Genomic DNA, 13,932 nt, shown 5'->3' with positions numbered 1-13,932 from the left:
GTCATAGTCAAAGTGGAGGTTCTCTCCTCCCTTCAGAGAAAGGCACCTCCCTCTTTGAAGACCTGTTCTTTCCACTGGGATCTCACTCACAGAGATCTTTTTGCCAGAGTGTCTTGGCTTTCCATGCCTGGAATACTCTCATGGGCTTTTCAGCCAGATCCGAGTGCCTTTAGGGCTGATTCTGAGGCCAGAGTGCTATTTAGGACATCCGCCATTCTATGAGTCTGCTGAGTATCTCACTTCCCATGTTGGATCACTCTCCCCTTTATTTATTCTATTGGTTGGTGTTAGCAGATACTAGACTTGTTTATGTGCTCCCTTTGACTCTTAGTCCTTTCATTATGATCAATTGTGAACTGAAATTGATCACTTGCAGTAGTGAGATGGCATTGGCACATGCCACCTTGATGGGATTGAATTGGAATCCCCTGGTATGTTTCCAACTCTACCAATTGGGGCAAGTCAGCCCGAGCATGCCCCAAATTATACATCTCTTCCCTCTCTTATTCCCACTCTTATGTTTAACAGGGATCACATTTCAGTTAATTTTCAGGCAGAGTGGACAGTGAGAGAGAGAGACAGAGAGAAAGGTCTTCCTTTGCCATTGGTTCACCCTCCAATGGCCACCGCGGCCGGCGCGCTGCGGCCGGCGCACCGCGCTGATCCGATGGCAGGAGCCAGGAGCCAGGTGCTTTTCCTGGTCTCCCATGGGGTGCAGGGCCCAAGCACCTGGGCCATCCTCCACTGCACTCCCTGGCCACAGCAGAGGGCTGGCCTGGAAGAGGGGCAACCGGGACAGAATCCGGCGCCCCAACCGGGACTAGAACCCGGTGTGCCGGTGCCGCTAGGCGGAGGATTAGCCTAGTGAGCCGCGGCGCCGGCCCCCTAAATACATTCTTTAAATCATATCACTCTGTGTTCTGAGACCATGGCACAAAAAAAAGCTAAATGCCTGAGTCGTTATTTCAAATACAGACATCTGAAGAACAATTTCAGAGTGAAAGTGATATTTTTGAAATTAAGCATCCCAGTGACATTTATTGCTGATATTTCACATTTTGTAATTATGTGGTCTTGCTCTGGGATATTATTCATCCAATTCAGGTGCTAATAAAGTTGCCATTTTTTACTTATTACAGGTGTCATTCTGTCAGAAGACCAACCTATAGTGCCAGTGTCATCTACCTCACCAGGTATCAAAACACAAAGCTTACCTGCTTCTCAAGTACACATGCAAGAAACCACACCCAGGTCAGCAAAATTGGTGAAACCCGTTGCCACTGGAACTCTCATCAATGGGAAGGGAAAGGAAAGAGGGATCAAGGGGCAGCCCCCTTTCCGCCACAGATCTGAGGGCGGCCTAGTGGACAAAGGAGCCCTGAAGAAGTTGCCACACCTGTCTTTGTCTCAGTATGACTTACTAGAAACAGATGTTTCTTTCCAGCCATGGGGAAGTGAAAATTCAGTCTTGATTCCAGAACCTATAGATTGTCCTCAGGGCTCCATAAGGGAACAGTTTCCAAAAAAGTCACCTCAGGACAGCATGAGCAGCAGTTGCCCTCAGTGTGATACCATCATGGCCAAACCTGAGGAAGAGCTGCTAGAAACTTCCTGTCAGGTAGACCTGCCCTTGAACCATGAAGCAGACTACTCAGACAGTGAGGTTGCTGTTACTCTTATTGATAATTCTCAACCTGGGGACCCACTGAGTCTGCACGAACCCATTAAAATTGTCATTACAATGAGCAGTACCCCAAACTCCATGACAGACTTGGAAAGCTCCCTCCACCTGAAACTGATTGGCACAGAAAGGACCAGTGGAAAGTCTGACACTGAGCCAGCTATCCCAAGAGTGGCCAGCCCAACAAACACAGAGCAGATCAGAATTCCTGTGATCACGCTGGAACTGTCTGAAGATGGAGAAGAAGGTGTTACTTGTTCTGAAGGCAATAGAACTGAAAAGACTCCAGAAAGACTCCAGGTAGAAGCATCGTCCAATCAGTGTTCTGGCTATGGATCTGGGGAAGGAGGAAGTCCTTCCCCAAGGCATCATTGGGAAACAGTGCCCCCAGTCACATCTGATGTGACCCCCAAGTCTGAGGGAGGAAAGGAAGGCCAGGATAACCTTGACCCATTGTCTTGTAAGGCCAGCCATGAAAAGAGACATGCCCGGGTGCTCAGCGTGGATAGTGGGACAGATGTCTTCTTGAGTAAAAGATGTGCAGAAGTTATTAATGATAAAGAGAAAACAATACCAACATCCAAGTCTGACTTAGAGGCTAAGGAAGGACAAATACCAAATGAGTCCAACTTCCTGGAATTTGTTTCCCTGTTAGAATCAATTAACACTTCCAAGGTGGTGGCATGCAATCAAATGAATGTCTCAGCACAGCAGAGCAAAGAAAGTGGGCCTCAGGAAGGTATGGTTCCTATCTTTCATTTCTGATGATGACACAGAAGGCAATACATCTCTTTGTCATTTGCCCTCTGGGATTAGATTTTGCAAATAATTGGACACCTATTGGGCCATGATTTGTTGCTTAGCTTTGCCACTGATATTTGCTGAATGTGCCAATAGTAAGCTTTGTGTTGAGCATATATATGTATGTGGCTACTCTACTAGAAGATTTAAGGCATAGTGAATTTTTGGATTTTATAGAAGGCAATACTATTTATTCTTAGGGAAATAAGCAATTCTATTTTGCTATAGTGACAATAATTTATGTTTCTTTCTTTATAGAATAGACACATTCTGGGAAAGTTGATCATAAAGCAAATTTTTATTAAGTGAATTTCCTTTTCTTGCTGAATTTTATTACACAGAACAGAATTTCCTAATGATGTCAAGTTGTAAACATAGTAACAAGAAACACTTCTACAGCTCTTGACTTATGCCAAGCATTGTTATAAGTACTTTACATATATTAACTAGAGTGGTTGTATAGCAAGTACCCCAATCTTCTTGGTGAATTGGAAAGCTCCCTCCACCTGAAAGTGGTTGACATGAAGAGGATTAAAGTCTGACACTGAGCCAGCTACTCCAGGAGTGGACAGCCCACTAAAGTGCCTGGGATGGTCCTCATTGAACTTCTTTTTACCAACATAATTATGAATAGCACTGACTTTCCCTCTCAGAAGTGTCCCCAGCTTAATAAATCAGTTATTCTCATATCAACTCCCTCCTGAAATAACATTATGCTAATCAACTCCCACCTCAAATAACCTTATGTTATGATTGCAATTATCATTCGTTTCTATCAATGCAGTTCAGAGATTTTCACAAGTGAGTTTAATAAGTTCAAGAAATACCAGAACTGAGATTTGATTCAGGCAGCCTCATTTCAGTGTCCCTCCTCAGAAAAATATAATGACATGTCCTGTATGATGATAAGACACATTTATTTTCAGGTCACTTAATATCTTTGGACCTCAGTTTCCTTGTTAATAAGATAGTGTTACTGAATTGGAGTTTTTATAAAGTCTTTTAGCTTTAAGCTTCTGTGATTTGTGACTTTTGGGTATATTGTGTCCGAGTATTTCTCTGTTAAGATAATAGTGTCTGTACTGTAATGTTGCTTGCTGGCTGTAGTGGTTGTGTCCAATGGCTCATTTTCTTTGCTGTAGATTGTAACATTTCCCCATACTAGGACAGTTTCTTTGCTGCTAGCCATTCTCTGCCCTCTGGGATAATCAAGGGCTCCTTTGGCTCCATACTGGAGTCTCTGAGCTATTTGATCTGATTCAATTACACTTTTTAACAAACATAGGCAGTACATCTCAGCAGGGGTAGCTCTGAGATATAAAATTTAAGAGTTCCCCTAATAAGTATGAAGGATCCTATGTCTAGACCAACACTGTCCAACAGAACTTTCTACGAGAAACTGAGCTTTTAATTTTGTTAAATTTTAATTCATGTAAGTGTCAACATGTATCTTTGGCTACTGTATTTGACAGCCATGATCCAGAGGATCAGAGGATGTGTTTTTCTGGGAAGAAATGTGCTTGGTGGATAGAACACTGACTTTGGGACCAGATAGTCCAGAGCTACATTTTGGTTCTGCAATTCCTTGGGGAGGTGGGAGTAGTGGTGTCATCTTACCAAATCCACTGGTTCACAATTTCTTCCATAAAGCAGGAATAATGATATGCTACAGACTTACTGTGAGAATTCAGTTTCCTAAAGTCCTGGTACTTGATTAACTTATTCTTATTTTCCCATCTGGCCATATATAGGATTTATATGGTTTGTTCTCTTGAGTTTCACCCTGTGATCTTTCCAAGCAGTGTTAGACTCCAAGTGGAAGTGGTGTGCAAGGAGAGAAGGTTCTGTGAGGTTTCCCAGGGAGAAGAATAGACAGGCTGGTTTGTGTGGAACTCGGAGGTACAGTAGGGAGGGAGGAGTTGGAGTGGATAACCTATAATAGGTCTTTTTCAGGAAAAGACAGAGGTATCTAACTGATGGAAGGAAGAAATACTGTAGTAAGTCCTTTAGTTCTTGAAAGGCTGTCAATGCTAAAGGCAGAAAATTAGTTTCCAGTGATACCTGATGTCTTTTTAATATTGGTGCTATCTTCTGTTCTTCTATCACTAAAGAATAATTTATTGTAATCCGAAAGTCCAATTTTGGAACTTATTTATATTTATGTAAATGTAAATATAATATATAAATTATAAAACATGACAATGTTTAATGATACTGGCAGCCTAAGGAATGTTCCCCATCTTTTTCCTGACTAATAGTAGGATGATGCTTGGACCTGATCCCAATTGCAAAAAGATGTGTGGTTTCTCAATTTTCTCTTAAATATTTATTTATTTTTACTTTATTTGAAAAGAGATAACATACACACACACACACACACTCAGATCTTCTGTTGACTCATTCCCCAAATTCCCAAAATTAGGGCTGGGTCAGGCTGAAGCCAGCAGCTTGGAACTCAGTCTGGGCCTTCCATGTGTTTGGCAGGAACTCAACTACTTGAGTCATCACCTGCTGTTTCTCTGGGTGTCCATTTGCAAGAAACTGGATAGGAAGTGGAGTAGCCAGGATTCAAATTGGGAACTCCAACATGGAATGCATGTCCACTCTGCCACATGTCTGTCACCTGATTTCTCAATTCTCTCTAAGATACTTGTGGAAGAGAAAGAACTTTGTACTCCTTGGCAGTTCGATAATTGAGTCTGCTAAAATAAATCAATAATAGATTAGCAGGGGAAGAGGTATACAAATTTATTAAACTGTATGTGTGCATAGGAGACACACAAAATAGGCAACTCAAAGAAGTGCCGGACAGTTGAGTCTTAAATACTCTTCACAGAGAAGAGGGAAGTGGAGGGTGTGGGCAGTGCTAGAGGCAGAGTAAATGATTTTTAGAGAAAAAGAGTGGACATAATGAACACATAATAGTTTAGGAGCAAGTTCCTCTAGGCTCTGTGGAAGCTGGGGACAAGGCAAGGTAAATAAATGCAGAGCTGACTTTGCAAACAAAGCCTCTCAGATGACAGCCTGCAGAGAAGAGATAAAAGTCTGTCTGGGCTGGCATGAGGAGAACTTTGAGCAGGTACCTCCTAGGTTAGTGAGGTTTTGGGGAGGGAGTCCAAGACAGTTGTTTTCCTCCTGGAAGAAGCTCTTTTTCAGCCAGGTAAGAGATGTTCAGAAAGAGCCCCTCCCTGTACTTGGGGCAGGAAATGAGGGACGAACAGAGAGGCCTAGACCCTCAGTTTTTCCTTGAACCCACGTGCTTAGCAGGCCACAATGCCATGCTTTGCAGCATTGATTTCTGAGTGCCACATACTCTTAACATCCAGTCCAGGTCATTGCCACAGAAGGTTCTAGGGTTATCCTCAGACCTCGAGAATGTCCTAAAATTTAAGTCTGTGGCAACCACACACTTCCCAAAAAGCCTTCAAAACCCTGTTTGTTTAATATAGCTTTATTTTTCTTTGAGGAAATAAATGAAGATGACCCATAAAGGACAAGCAAAGGCTATTAGACCTTATTAAATCAAGGGTGGCCAACATCATCACTTGGTCTTGGCAGAAACTTAAAGACAGGGGTGAGCCACAGCTTGATAGTAGAAAGAAGGGAAGGCTCAACACGTGTATTGTCGTTCCACTGGGGACGTATATTTGGCTTTCCTCCGGTTAATCTGAAGGTGGAAGCAGGAACAAAGCTCAGGGAAACCACTAGTTTTTTTCCCCCAAGAAATGTTGTTTTGTGTGTGTGTGTGTGTGTGTGTTATGTTTTTTAAGGAATACAAACATCCTTTTCATAACTACAACTTTAGGAACATAGTGATTCTTCCCACCATACCCACACTTCTACCCACACTCCCACCCTTTCCTTTCCTCCCTATCCACTTCCCAGTTCCACTCTCTATTAAGATTCATCTTCAATTAACTTTATACACAGAAGACCAACTCTATACTAAGTAAAGATATCAACAATTTGCACACACACACACACACATAAACTCTTTGAGAACAAGTTTTACAGTTGACTTTCATAATACAACTCATTTAGGACAGAGGTCTTGCATGGGAAGTTAGTGCACAGTGACTCCTGTTGTTAATTTAACATTTAACATTCTTATGTATGATGTCAGTGACCACCCAAGGCTCTTGACATGAGCTGCCAAGGCTATGGAAGCCTTTTGAATCAACAAACTCTGTCAGTGTTTAGACAAGGCCATAAGCAAACTGAAAGTTCTCTCCTCCCTTCAGAGAAAAATACATCCTTCTTTGATGGCCACTTCTTTCCACTTGGGTCTCATTCAGAGATCCTTCATGCAGAAATACATTTTTGCCACAATGTATTGGCTTTCCATGTCTGAAATGCTCTCATAGGCTTTTCAGCCAAACCAGGATGCCTTAAGGGCGGATTCTGAGGTCTGAGTGCTACTTAAAGTGATTGTCATTCTATGAGTCTGCTGTGTGGTCTGCTTCCCATGTTGGAACATTCTCTCCTTTTTATTCCTTTATTATTAATAGACACTTGATCCTATTTATATGATCACTTTAATACTTAATCCTAGCTATATGTCCACTTTAACACTTAATATGGTCACTTCGGCACTTAACATGGCATTTTTACTGCCCAGCTTAATGGATTTGGGTCCCATGGCAAGTTTTTAAACTGTACACTTAGAAGTAATGTATGCAGAACTATACAGCTTTATAGTTACAAACTTCATTCTCCCTCTCTTGTTCCCACTCTTATTTTTTACCAAGATCTATTTTCAATTATCTTTGTACACATATAATTAACTCTATGTTAAGGAAAGAGTTCAACAAATAGTATGAAAAGAAAAAAAAAACCTGTTCCTTGACAGTGACAATGGCTGCTCAAATCTGTTAAACTGTCTGTCACATCTTTTTCAGGTTTGGAATTAAGGTGGTGCTGGCTTCATAGAAAGAATTTGGGAGGATTCACTCCCTTTCAATTGTTTTGAATAGCTTGAGAAGAATTGGAGTTAGTTCTTATTTAAATGTGTGGTAGAATTCAGCAATGAAGCCATCCTGTCCTGGGCTTTTCTTTGTCTGGAGGGCCTTTATTACTGATTCAATTTCTGTCTTGATTATGGGTCTGTTTAGGTTTTCTGTGTCTTCATGGCTCAACTTAGGTAGATTGTATGTGTCCAGGAATCTATCCATTTCTTTTAGGTTTCCTAGTTTGTTGGCATACAGCTCTTTGTAGTACTTTCTGATGATTCTTTTTATTTCTGTGGTGTCTGTTGTTGCATTTCTTTTTTCATCTCTAGTTCTGTTGATTTGGATCTTGCCTCTCCATTTTTTGATTAGTTGGGCCAATGATGTGTCAATTTTGTTTATGTTTTCAAAAAACCAGCTCTTTGTTTTGCTGATATTTTGTATTTTTTTATTCAATTTTTTTGATTTCTCCTCTAATTTTAATTATTTATTTTCTCCTACTAATTTTGGGTTTGGTTTGCTGTTGTTTTTCTAGATCCTTGAGATGCATTGATAGCTCATTTACTTGGTGCCTTTCCAATTTCTTGATGTAGGCACCAATTGCTATAAACTTTCCTCTTAACACTGCTTTGGCTATATCTCATAAGTTTTAATATGTTGTATTATCATCTTCATTTGTTTACAGAAATTTTTTGGTTTCTCTTTTGATTTATTCTATAACCCACTGTTTATTCAGGAGCATGTTGTTTCAGTCTCCATTGTGTTTGAATATGCTCTAGAGATTCCTGAGTTGCTACTTTCCAGATTCATTCCATTGTGGGCTGGGAAGATACATGCTATGATTTTGATTTTTTTGAATTTGCTGAAATTTGCTTCATGGCCCAGCATGTGGTCTATCCTAGAAAAATTCCATGCACTGGTAAGAAACACGTGTACTCTGCATCTGTAGGATGAAAAGTTCCATAGATATCTGTCATATAGACCATTTGGTCTATAGTGTCAATTAAATCTGTTATTTCCTTGCTGATTTTCTGTCTGGTTGACCTGTCCATTGCTAAAAGTGGAGTATTGAAGTTTCCCATTATTATTGCATTGGAATCTATATCTCCCTTTACATCCATTAATATTTCTTTTTTTAAAACATTTATTTATTTATTTGAAAGTCAGGGTTACACAGAGAGAGAGAGAAAAAAAGAGAGAGAGAGGTCTTCCATCTGCTGGTTCACTCCCCAGATGGCTGCAACAGCTTGAGCTGCACTGATCTGAAGCCAGGAGCCGGGAGCTTCCTCCGGGTCTCCCATGTGGGTGCAGGGCCCAAGGACTTGGGCCATCCTCTACTGCCCTCCTAGGCCATAGCAGAGAGGTAGATGAGAAGTGGAGCAGCTGGGACTCGAACCAGCGCCCATATGGGATGCTAGCACTGCAGGCGATGGCTTTACCTGCTACACCACAGCACTGGCCCACATTCATTAATATTTCTTTTAAATAACTAGGTCCCCTGTAATTGGGTACATATAAATTTATTATAGTCACATCTTCCTGTTGAATTGATCCCTAATCACCACATAGTGCACTTCCTTGTCTCTTTTAAGAGTGTGTGTTAGGCTGGTGCCGCGGCTCAATAGGCTAATCCTCCACCTGTGGCACCAGCACCCTGGGTTCTAGTCCCAGTCGGGGCGCTGGATTCTGTCCCAGTTGCCCCTCTTCCAGGCCAGCTCTCTGCTGTGGCCTGGGAGTGCAGTGGAGGATGGCCCAAGTCCTTGGGCCCTGCACCCGCATGGGAGACCAGGAGAAGCACCTGGCTCCTGGCTGTGGATTAGCGCAGTGCGCCGGCCACAGCGCGCTGACTGAGGCGGCCATTGGAGGGTGAACCAGTGGCCAAAGAAGACCTTTCTCTCTGTCTCTCTCTCTCACTGTCCACTCTGCCTGTCAAAAAGAAAAAAAAAAGAGTGTGTGTTAAAGTCTATTTTGTCTGATATTAGTATGGCTATGCCAGCTCTTTTTTGGTTTCTGTTAGCATGGAATAACTTTTTCCATCCTTTACTCTCAGTGTGTGTTTATTTTTTTGGTGAGATGTGTTTCTTCTAGGCGGCAACCAGATGGGTCTAGTTTTTTATCAGTTCCGCCCGGCTGCATTTTTAATGGAAGAGTTGAGGTCATTTACATTCAAAGTGACTATTGAGAAGTAATGACTTGGCTCTGATTTTTCCATAAACATTCCTATTCTTTACTCTGGATTTCCTTTTTACCTTTACTGGGAGACTTTCTGCCTTCACCTTCTTTCATAGTGATGACCATGTTTCTGTGTTTCTGTGTGTAGCACATCCTTAAGCACTTTTGTAAGGTTGGATGAGTGGTGACAAATTCTTAAAATTTCTTTTGTTATAGAAGGTGTTCATTTCACCTTCCTTCATAAAGGAGAGCTTTGCAGGGTACAATATTATGGGTTGACAGTTTTATTTTTTCTCTTAAGACTTGGACTATATCTCACCATTTTCTCCTAGCATGTGGGGTTTCTGATAAGAAGTCAGCTGTGAGTCTAATTGGAGATCCTCTAAAAGTAATATGGCGTTTCTCTCATATACATTTTAGGATCTTTTCTTTATGTTTTACTGTAGAAAGTTTGACTACAATGTGTCATGGTGAAGATCTTTTCTGGTCATTTCTACCTGGAGTTCTATGTGCTTCTTGTTCTTGGACGTCTCTTTCTTTCTCCAAATTGAGAATGTTTTCTGCAATTATTTCACTAAAAAGGCCTTTTAATCCATTTTCTCTTTACACACCTCCAGGAACTCCCAAGACCCATATGTTGGGTTTGTTTGTAAGCATCCCACAAATCTCTGACACTGTTTTTTAGTTTTCTTCTATTTTTTTTTTTTTATCTGACTGTAACATTTCTAGAGATTTGTCTTCTAACTCGCTTATTCTCTCCTCTGCCTCACTTAGTCTGTTCTTAAGGCTTTCCACCATATTTTTATTTGTTGCATTCTGGTCTCACCTCACTCCAGAACTGGTGCTAAGGCTCTTGGCTCTTGGCTGCTGGGGTCTCCATGTAGAACCACAGTGTCCCTCTAATTTGTGTGCAGTTTCCTCTGCCATTCTCTCCCTAACTCTTCCCTGAGACTGTGCTCTATCCATGTGTTTTTTTTTAAACTATCTTCACCTAGACTAGAACAGTAAGTTCCCTCCCTATTCTACCATCTAGTTTTTTAATTTTTAAATTTGGATTTATTTTAAATTTACTTGAGAGAGGGAGAAAGGTAGAGAAAGGAAGAGAAAGGGAGAGGGAGAGCGAGAGGGAGAGAGAGAGAGATTGTCCATCTACTACTTTACTTTAAATGTTGAAGTAGCTGGGACTGGGCCAGGCTGAAGCCAGGAACCTGGAAGATAATCTGGTTTTCCCATGTGGGTGGCAGAGACCCAAGTACTTGAGCCATCATCTACTCCCTCCCAGGGTATCATTAACAGGATGCCTGAAGCAGAGCTAGGGCTCAAATCTCGATACTCCTATATGAGATGAGGGCACCCCACGTGGTGCCTTAACCACTGTGGCATATACCCACCCCATGTCATCAGTTATTAATCAAACCCTGGCCATTTGGTACTAATCATTGAAAGGTTATTGTTTGCCTTATGGAATTGCCTGCTAGAAACAATTGTTCAACTTTCTTGTTTTAAAGATTTATTTTATTTACTTGAAAGACAGAGTTATATATAGAGAGGTAGATAGAGGGGCCTTCTATCCATTGCTTCACTCTCCAGATGACTGCAATGGCCAGAGCTGAGCTGATCCAAAGCCAGGAGCCAGGAGCTTTTCCAGGTCTCCCACGTGCAAGTAGGGGACCAAGGGTTTGCGCCACCTTCTGCTGCTTTCCCAGGTGCATTAGCAGAGAGCTGGATCAGAAGTGGATTAGCTGTGACTTGAATCCATGCCCACAGGGTATGCGGGTGCTGTAGGCCGGGGCTTTTAACCAGCTATGTCACAGCGCCAGCCCCAATTTTTCAACTTTTTATAAGTCTGACTTATATATAGTATGTTGACCTTCTGGGCTGGTTATTATAGATAATAGATTATTTTTCTTAACTGGTTGAGATAGATTTTTGGTCACAGTTCTGTGTTTACATATATTGTCTGGCTATTGTGCATGTATATTTCAGTCTCTTCTATAAATTTCTGAGAAAATAATTATGAATGTATGTATTGGTACTAATTGAAGAATTATCTATAATATAGAAAATTGGATCAATCTAACTTTACAACAGAGGTATACTTAAGTAAATTTTACTGTGTTCATGTAATATTATATAACCACTATCTTTCTTTCAATGGTATAGAATACCTAATAGCATTAAATATTTATGATATTTTAAGATAAATTTGAAGGTCTAAAACAATTATGGCTTCATTTTTATAAAACAAAGTGTGTGTCTAGGGAAAAAAACTGGTGTGATATGTATTAATGGGCTCTATTGGTAATGTCAGGATGGCATGATTAAGAGTTCATTAAGTTTTTTTCTTTCTCTAGTTTTTAATTTTATACAATGTATGCATACTATGTTTTATATACAAATATTATTGTAAATGTTTAAAGGGAGAAAGGAAAAAATAGTCTATATGTTGACCTATGTAATTAATACATTTTTTTTTTTAAAAGATAGAGTTACAGAGAGAGGTAGAGACAGAGAGAGAGGTCTTCCATCTGCTGGTTCACTCCCCAGGTGGCCTCAACGGCTGGAGCTGTGCCGATCCGAAGCCAGGAGCCAGGAGCTTCTTCCTGGTCTCCTGTGTGAGTGCAGGTGCCCAAGCACTTGGGCCATCTTTCACTGCTATCCCAGGTCATAGCAGAGAGCTGGATCGGAAGAGGAGCAGCTGGAATTGGAACCGGTGCCTATATTTGATGCCAGTGCTTCAGGCCGGGGCTTTAACCCACTGTGCCACAGCACCGGCCCCATTAATACATACATTTAGGAGGAGAGACCAAGATATGATGAAAGAGATGTGAGCAAATGAATCTAAATACATGTAGTGTGAAGGGGAATACTGTCTTAAATGTGCCTTTCTGTGATTTTTTTTGTGAGGCATGATCATTGACTAAAGCTGTTTTGTTACGATAGCTGTTTCTCATAAATGTGTTTCTTGAAAACTGAAAACTTCTATATTGACAAGCTGTCAAATGAAATGCAAACCTTTTTGTCCAAATAAATTCTTATGTTAGTTTCACAGATGTATTGAGAATATTTATTTTCAAGATTTATTTAGAGGGGCTGGCATTGTGGCACAGTGGGTTAAAGCCTCTATCTGCAATGCAGGCATCCCAAATGACAGTGCTGGTTCCCACTGCTATGCTTCTGATCCAGCTTCTTGATAATATACAATGTAATAAATGTAATACAATGTAGTACAATATAATAAGGCAATGGATGCTGGCCCACTTGGGTCCCTGCCATCCTTGTGGGAGATTTGGATATAGTTCTCGGCTCCTCTCCTCAGCTTGATCCAGCCCTGGCTGTTGCAGCCATTTGGGGAGTGAACTACAGGATAGAAGATCTCTGTCTCTCTGTCTCTGTCTCTGTCTCTGTCTCTGTCTCCCTGTGTGTGTGTGTGTGTGTGTCTCTCTTCTTCTCTGTCAATATATATATTGACTATAAAACATTTTTAAAAATAAATAAATCTAAAAACTCACATAGATGTCAGTGATTTCCTGTTATTAATTGAGGTCTATGGATGAAAAAACTTTGTTATACCTTCCTCCCTTAGTATCCCTGGGGAATTGATTCCATAACCTCTACAGATAGCAAAATCTGTGGATACTCAATTCCTTTGTATGAATGGGGTGGTGTTTGCATCTAACCCATACCCATCCTCTTGTGCACTTTGAATAATCTCTAGATTTCTTCTAATACCTAATACAATGTAAATGCTATGTAAATACTGGTTGTTATGTTGTATGATTTAGGGAATAATGGCAAGATGAAAAGATGTATCACTATTCAGTACCAACCCAGAGGGGTTCCCCAAATATTTTCAACCTGCAGTTGGTTGGACAAGGAATATGTGGATGTGGAGGGCCAATTGTATATATAACCAGGAGAATTGTGCCACCCTGTGTACACTAACAGTTTCATTTTTTGAGGACCAAGGCAGAACCTAATGGTCTTTCCTAATGGTGTCTTAGAAGGGGCTGGTTGGTCCCAACCACTCAGTCCTGTTCTCTCAGGCCCAGGCCTGTGAGCTTTAGGGCCAACATTTTGCCTAGAGGTAGTTTTCCGTATCTTTGGTCAACAATAACAACAGCCCTTCTGACCTAAAAATTGGCTGCTGTTGTATCCACAGACAGGGAAGTACTGACTGTCAGGGCCATATTCCGTTTTGCATAGTGCTGCAAGTGAGACCTTTATTTAGGTCTGTGGTTTAAAGAGAATTCTAAAATACCAAACAAAACCAACTCTGTAGCTACTGATCTTGGAATTCACATTCATCTTGAAATATCCTCAGAGCAAGGA

At 41.0% G+C, this 13,932-nt stretch overlaps 1 protein-coding gene across 4 annotated transcripts in view; it reads left to right on the top strand.

Moving 5' to 3' along the window:
- The window catches only part of PCNX2 (pecanex 2), a 324,094-nt gene that overhangs the window by 40,423 nt on the left and 269,739 nt on the right, over window positions 1-13,932 (top strand). For all 4 annotated transcript variants that reach the window (XM_008268254.3, XM_051821460.2, XM_051821462.2 and 1 more), the window contains exon 5: window positions 1,140-2,420. In XM_008268254.3, coding sequence (XP_008266476.2) covers window positions 1,140-2,420 — 1,281 coding nt within the window. The remainder of the gene's footprint in view (window positions 1-1,139; window positions 2,421-13,932) is intronic.

This window comes from Oryctolagus cuniculus, chromosome 13, assembly GCF_964237555.1.
Source record: "Oryctolagus cuniculus chromosome 13, mOryCun1.1, whole genome shotgun sequence".
Classification (NCBI taxonomy): domain Eukaryota; kingdom Metazoa; phylum Chordata; class Mammalia; order Lagomorpha; family Leporidae; genus Oryctolagus; species Oryctolagus cuniculus.
Note: the sequence above shows the minus strand (reverse complement) of the source record. Positions and strands in the feature narration are given on the sequence as shown.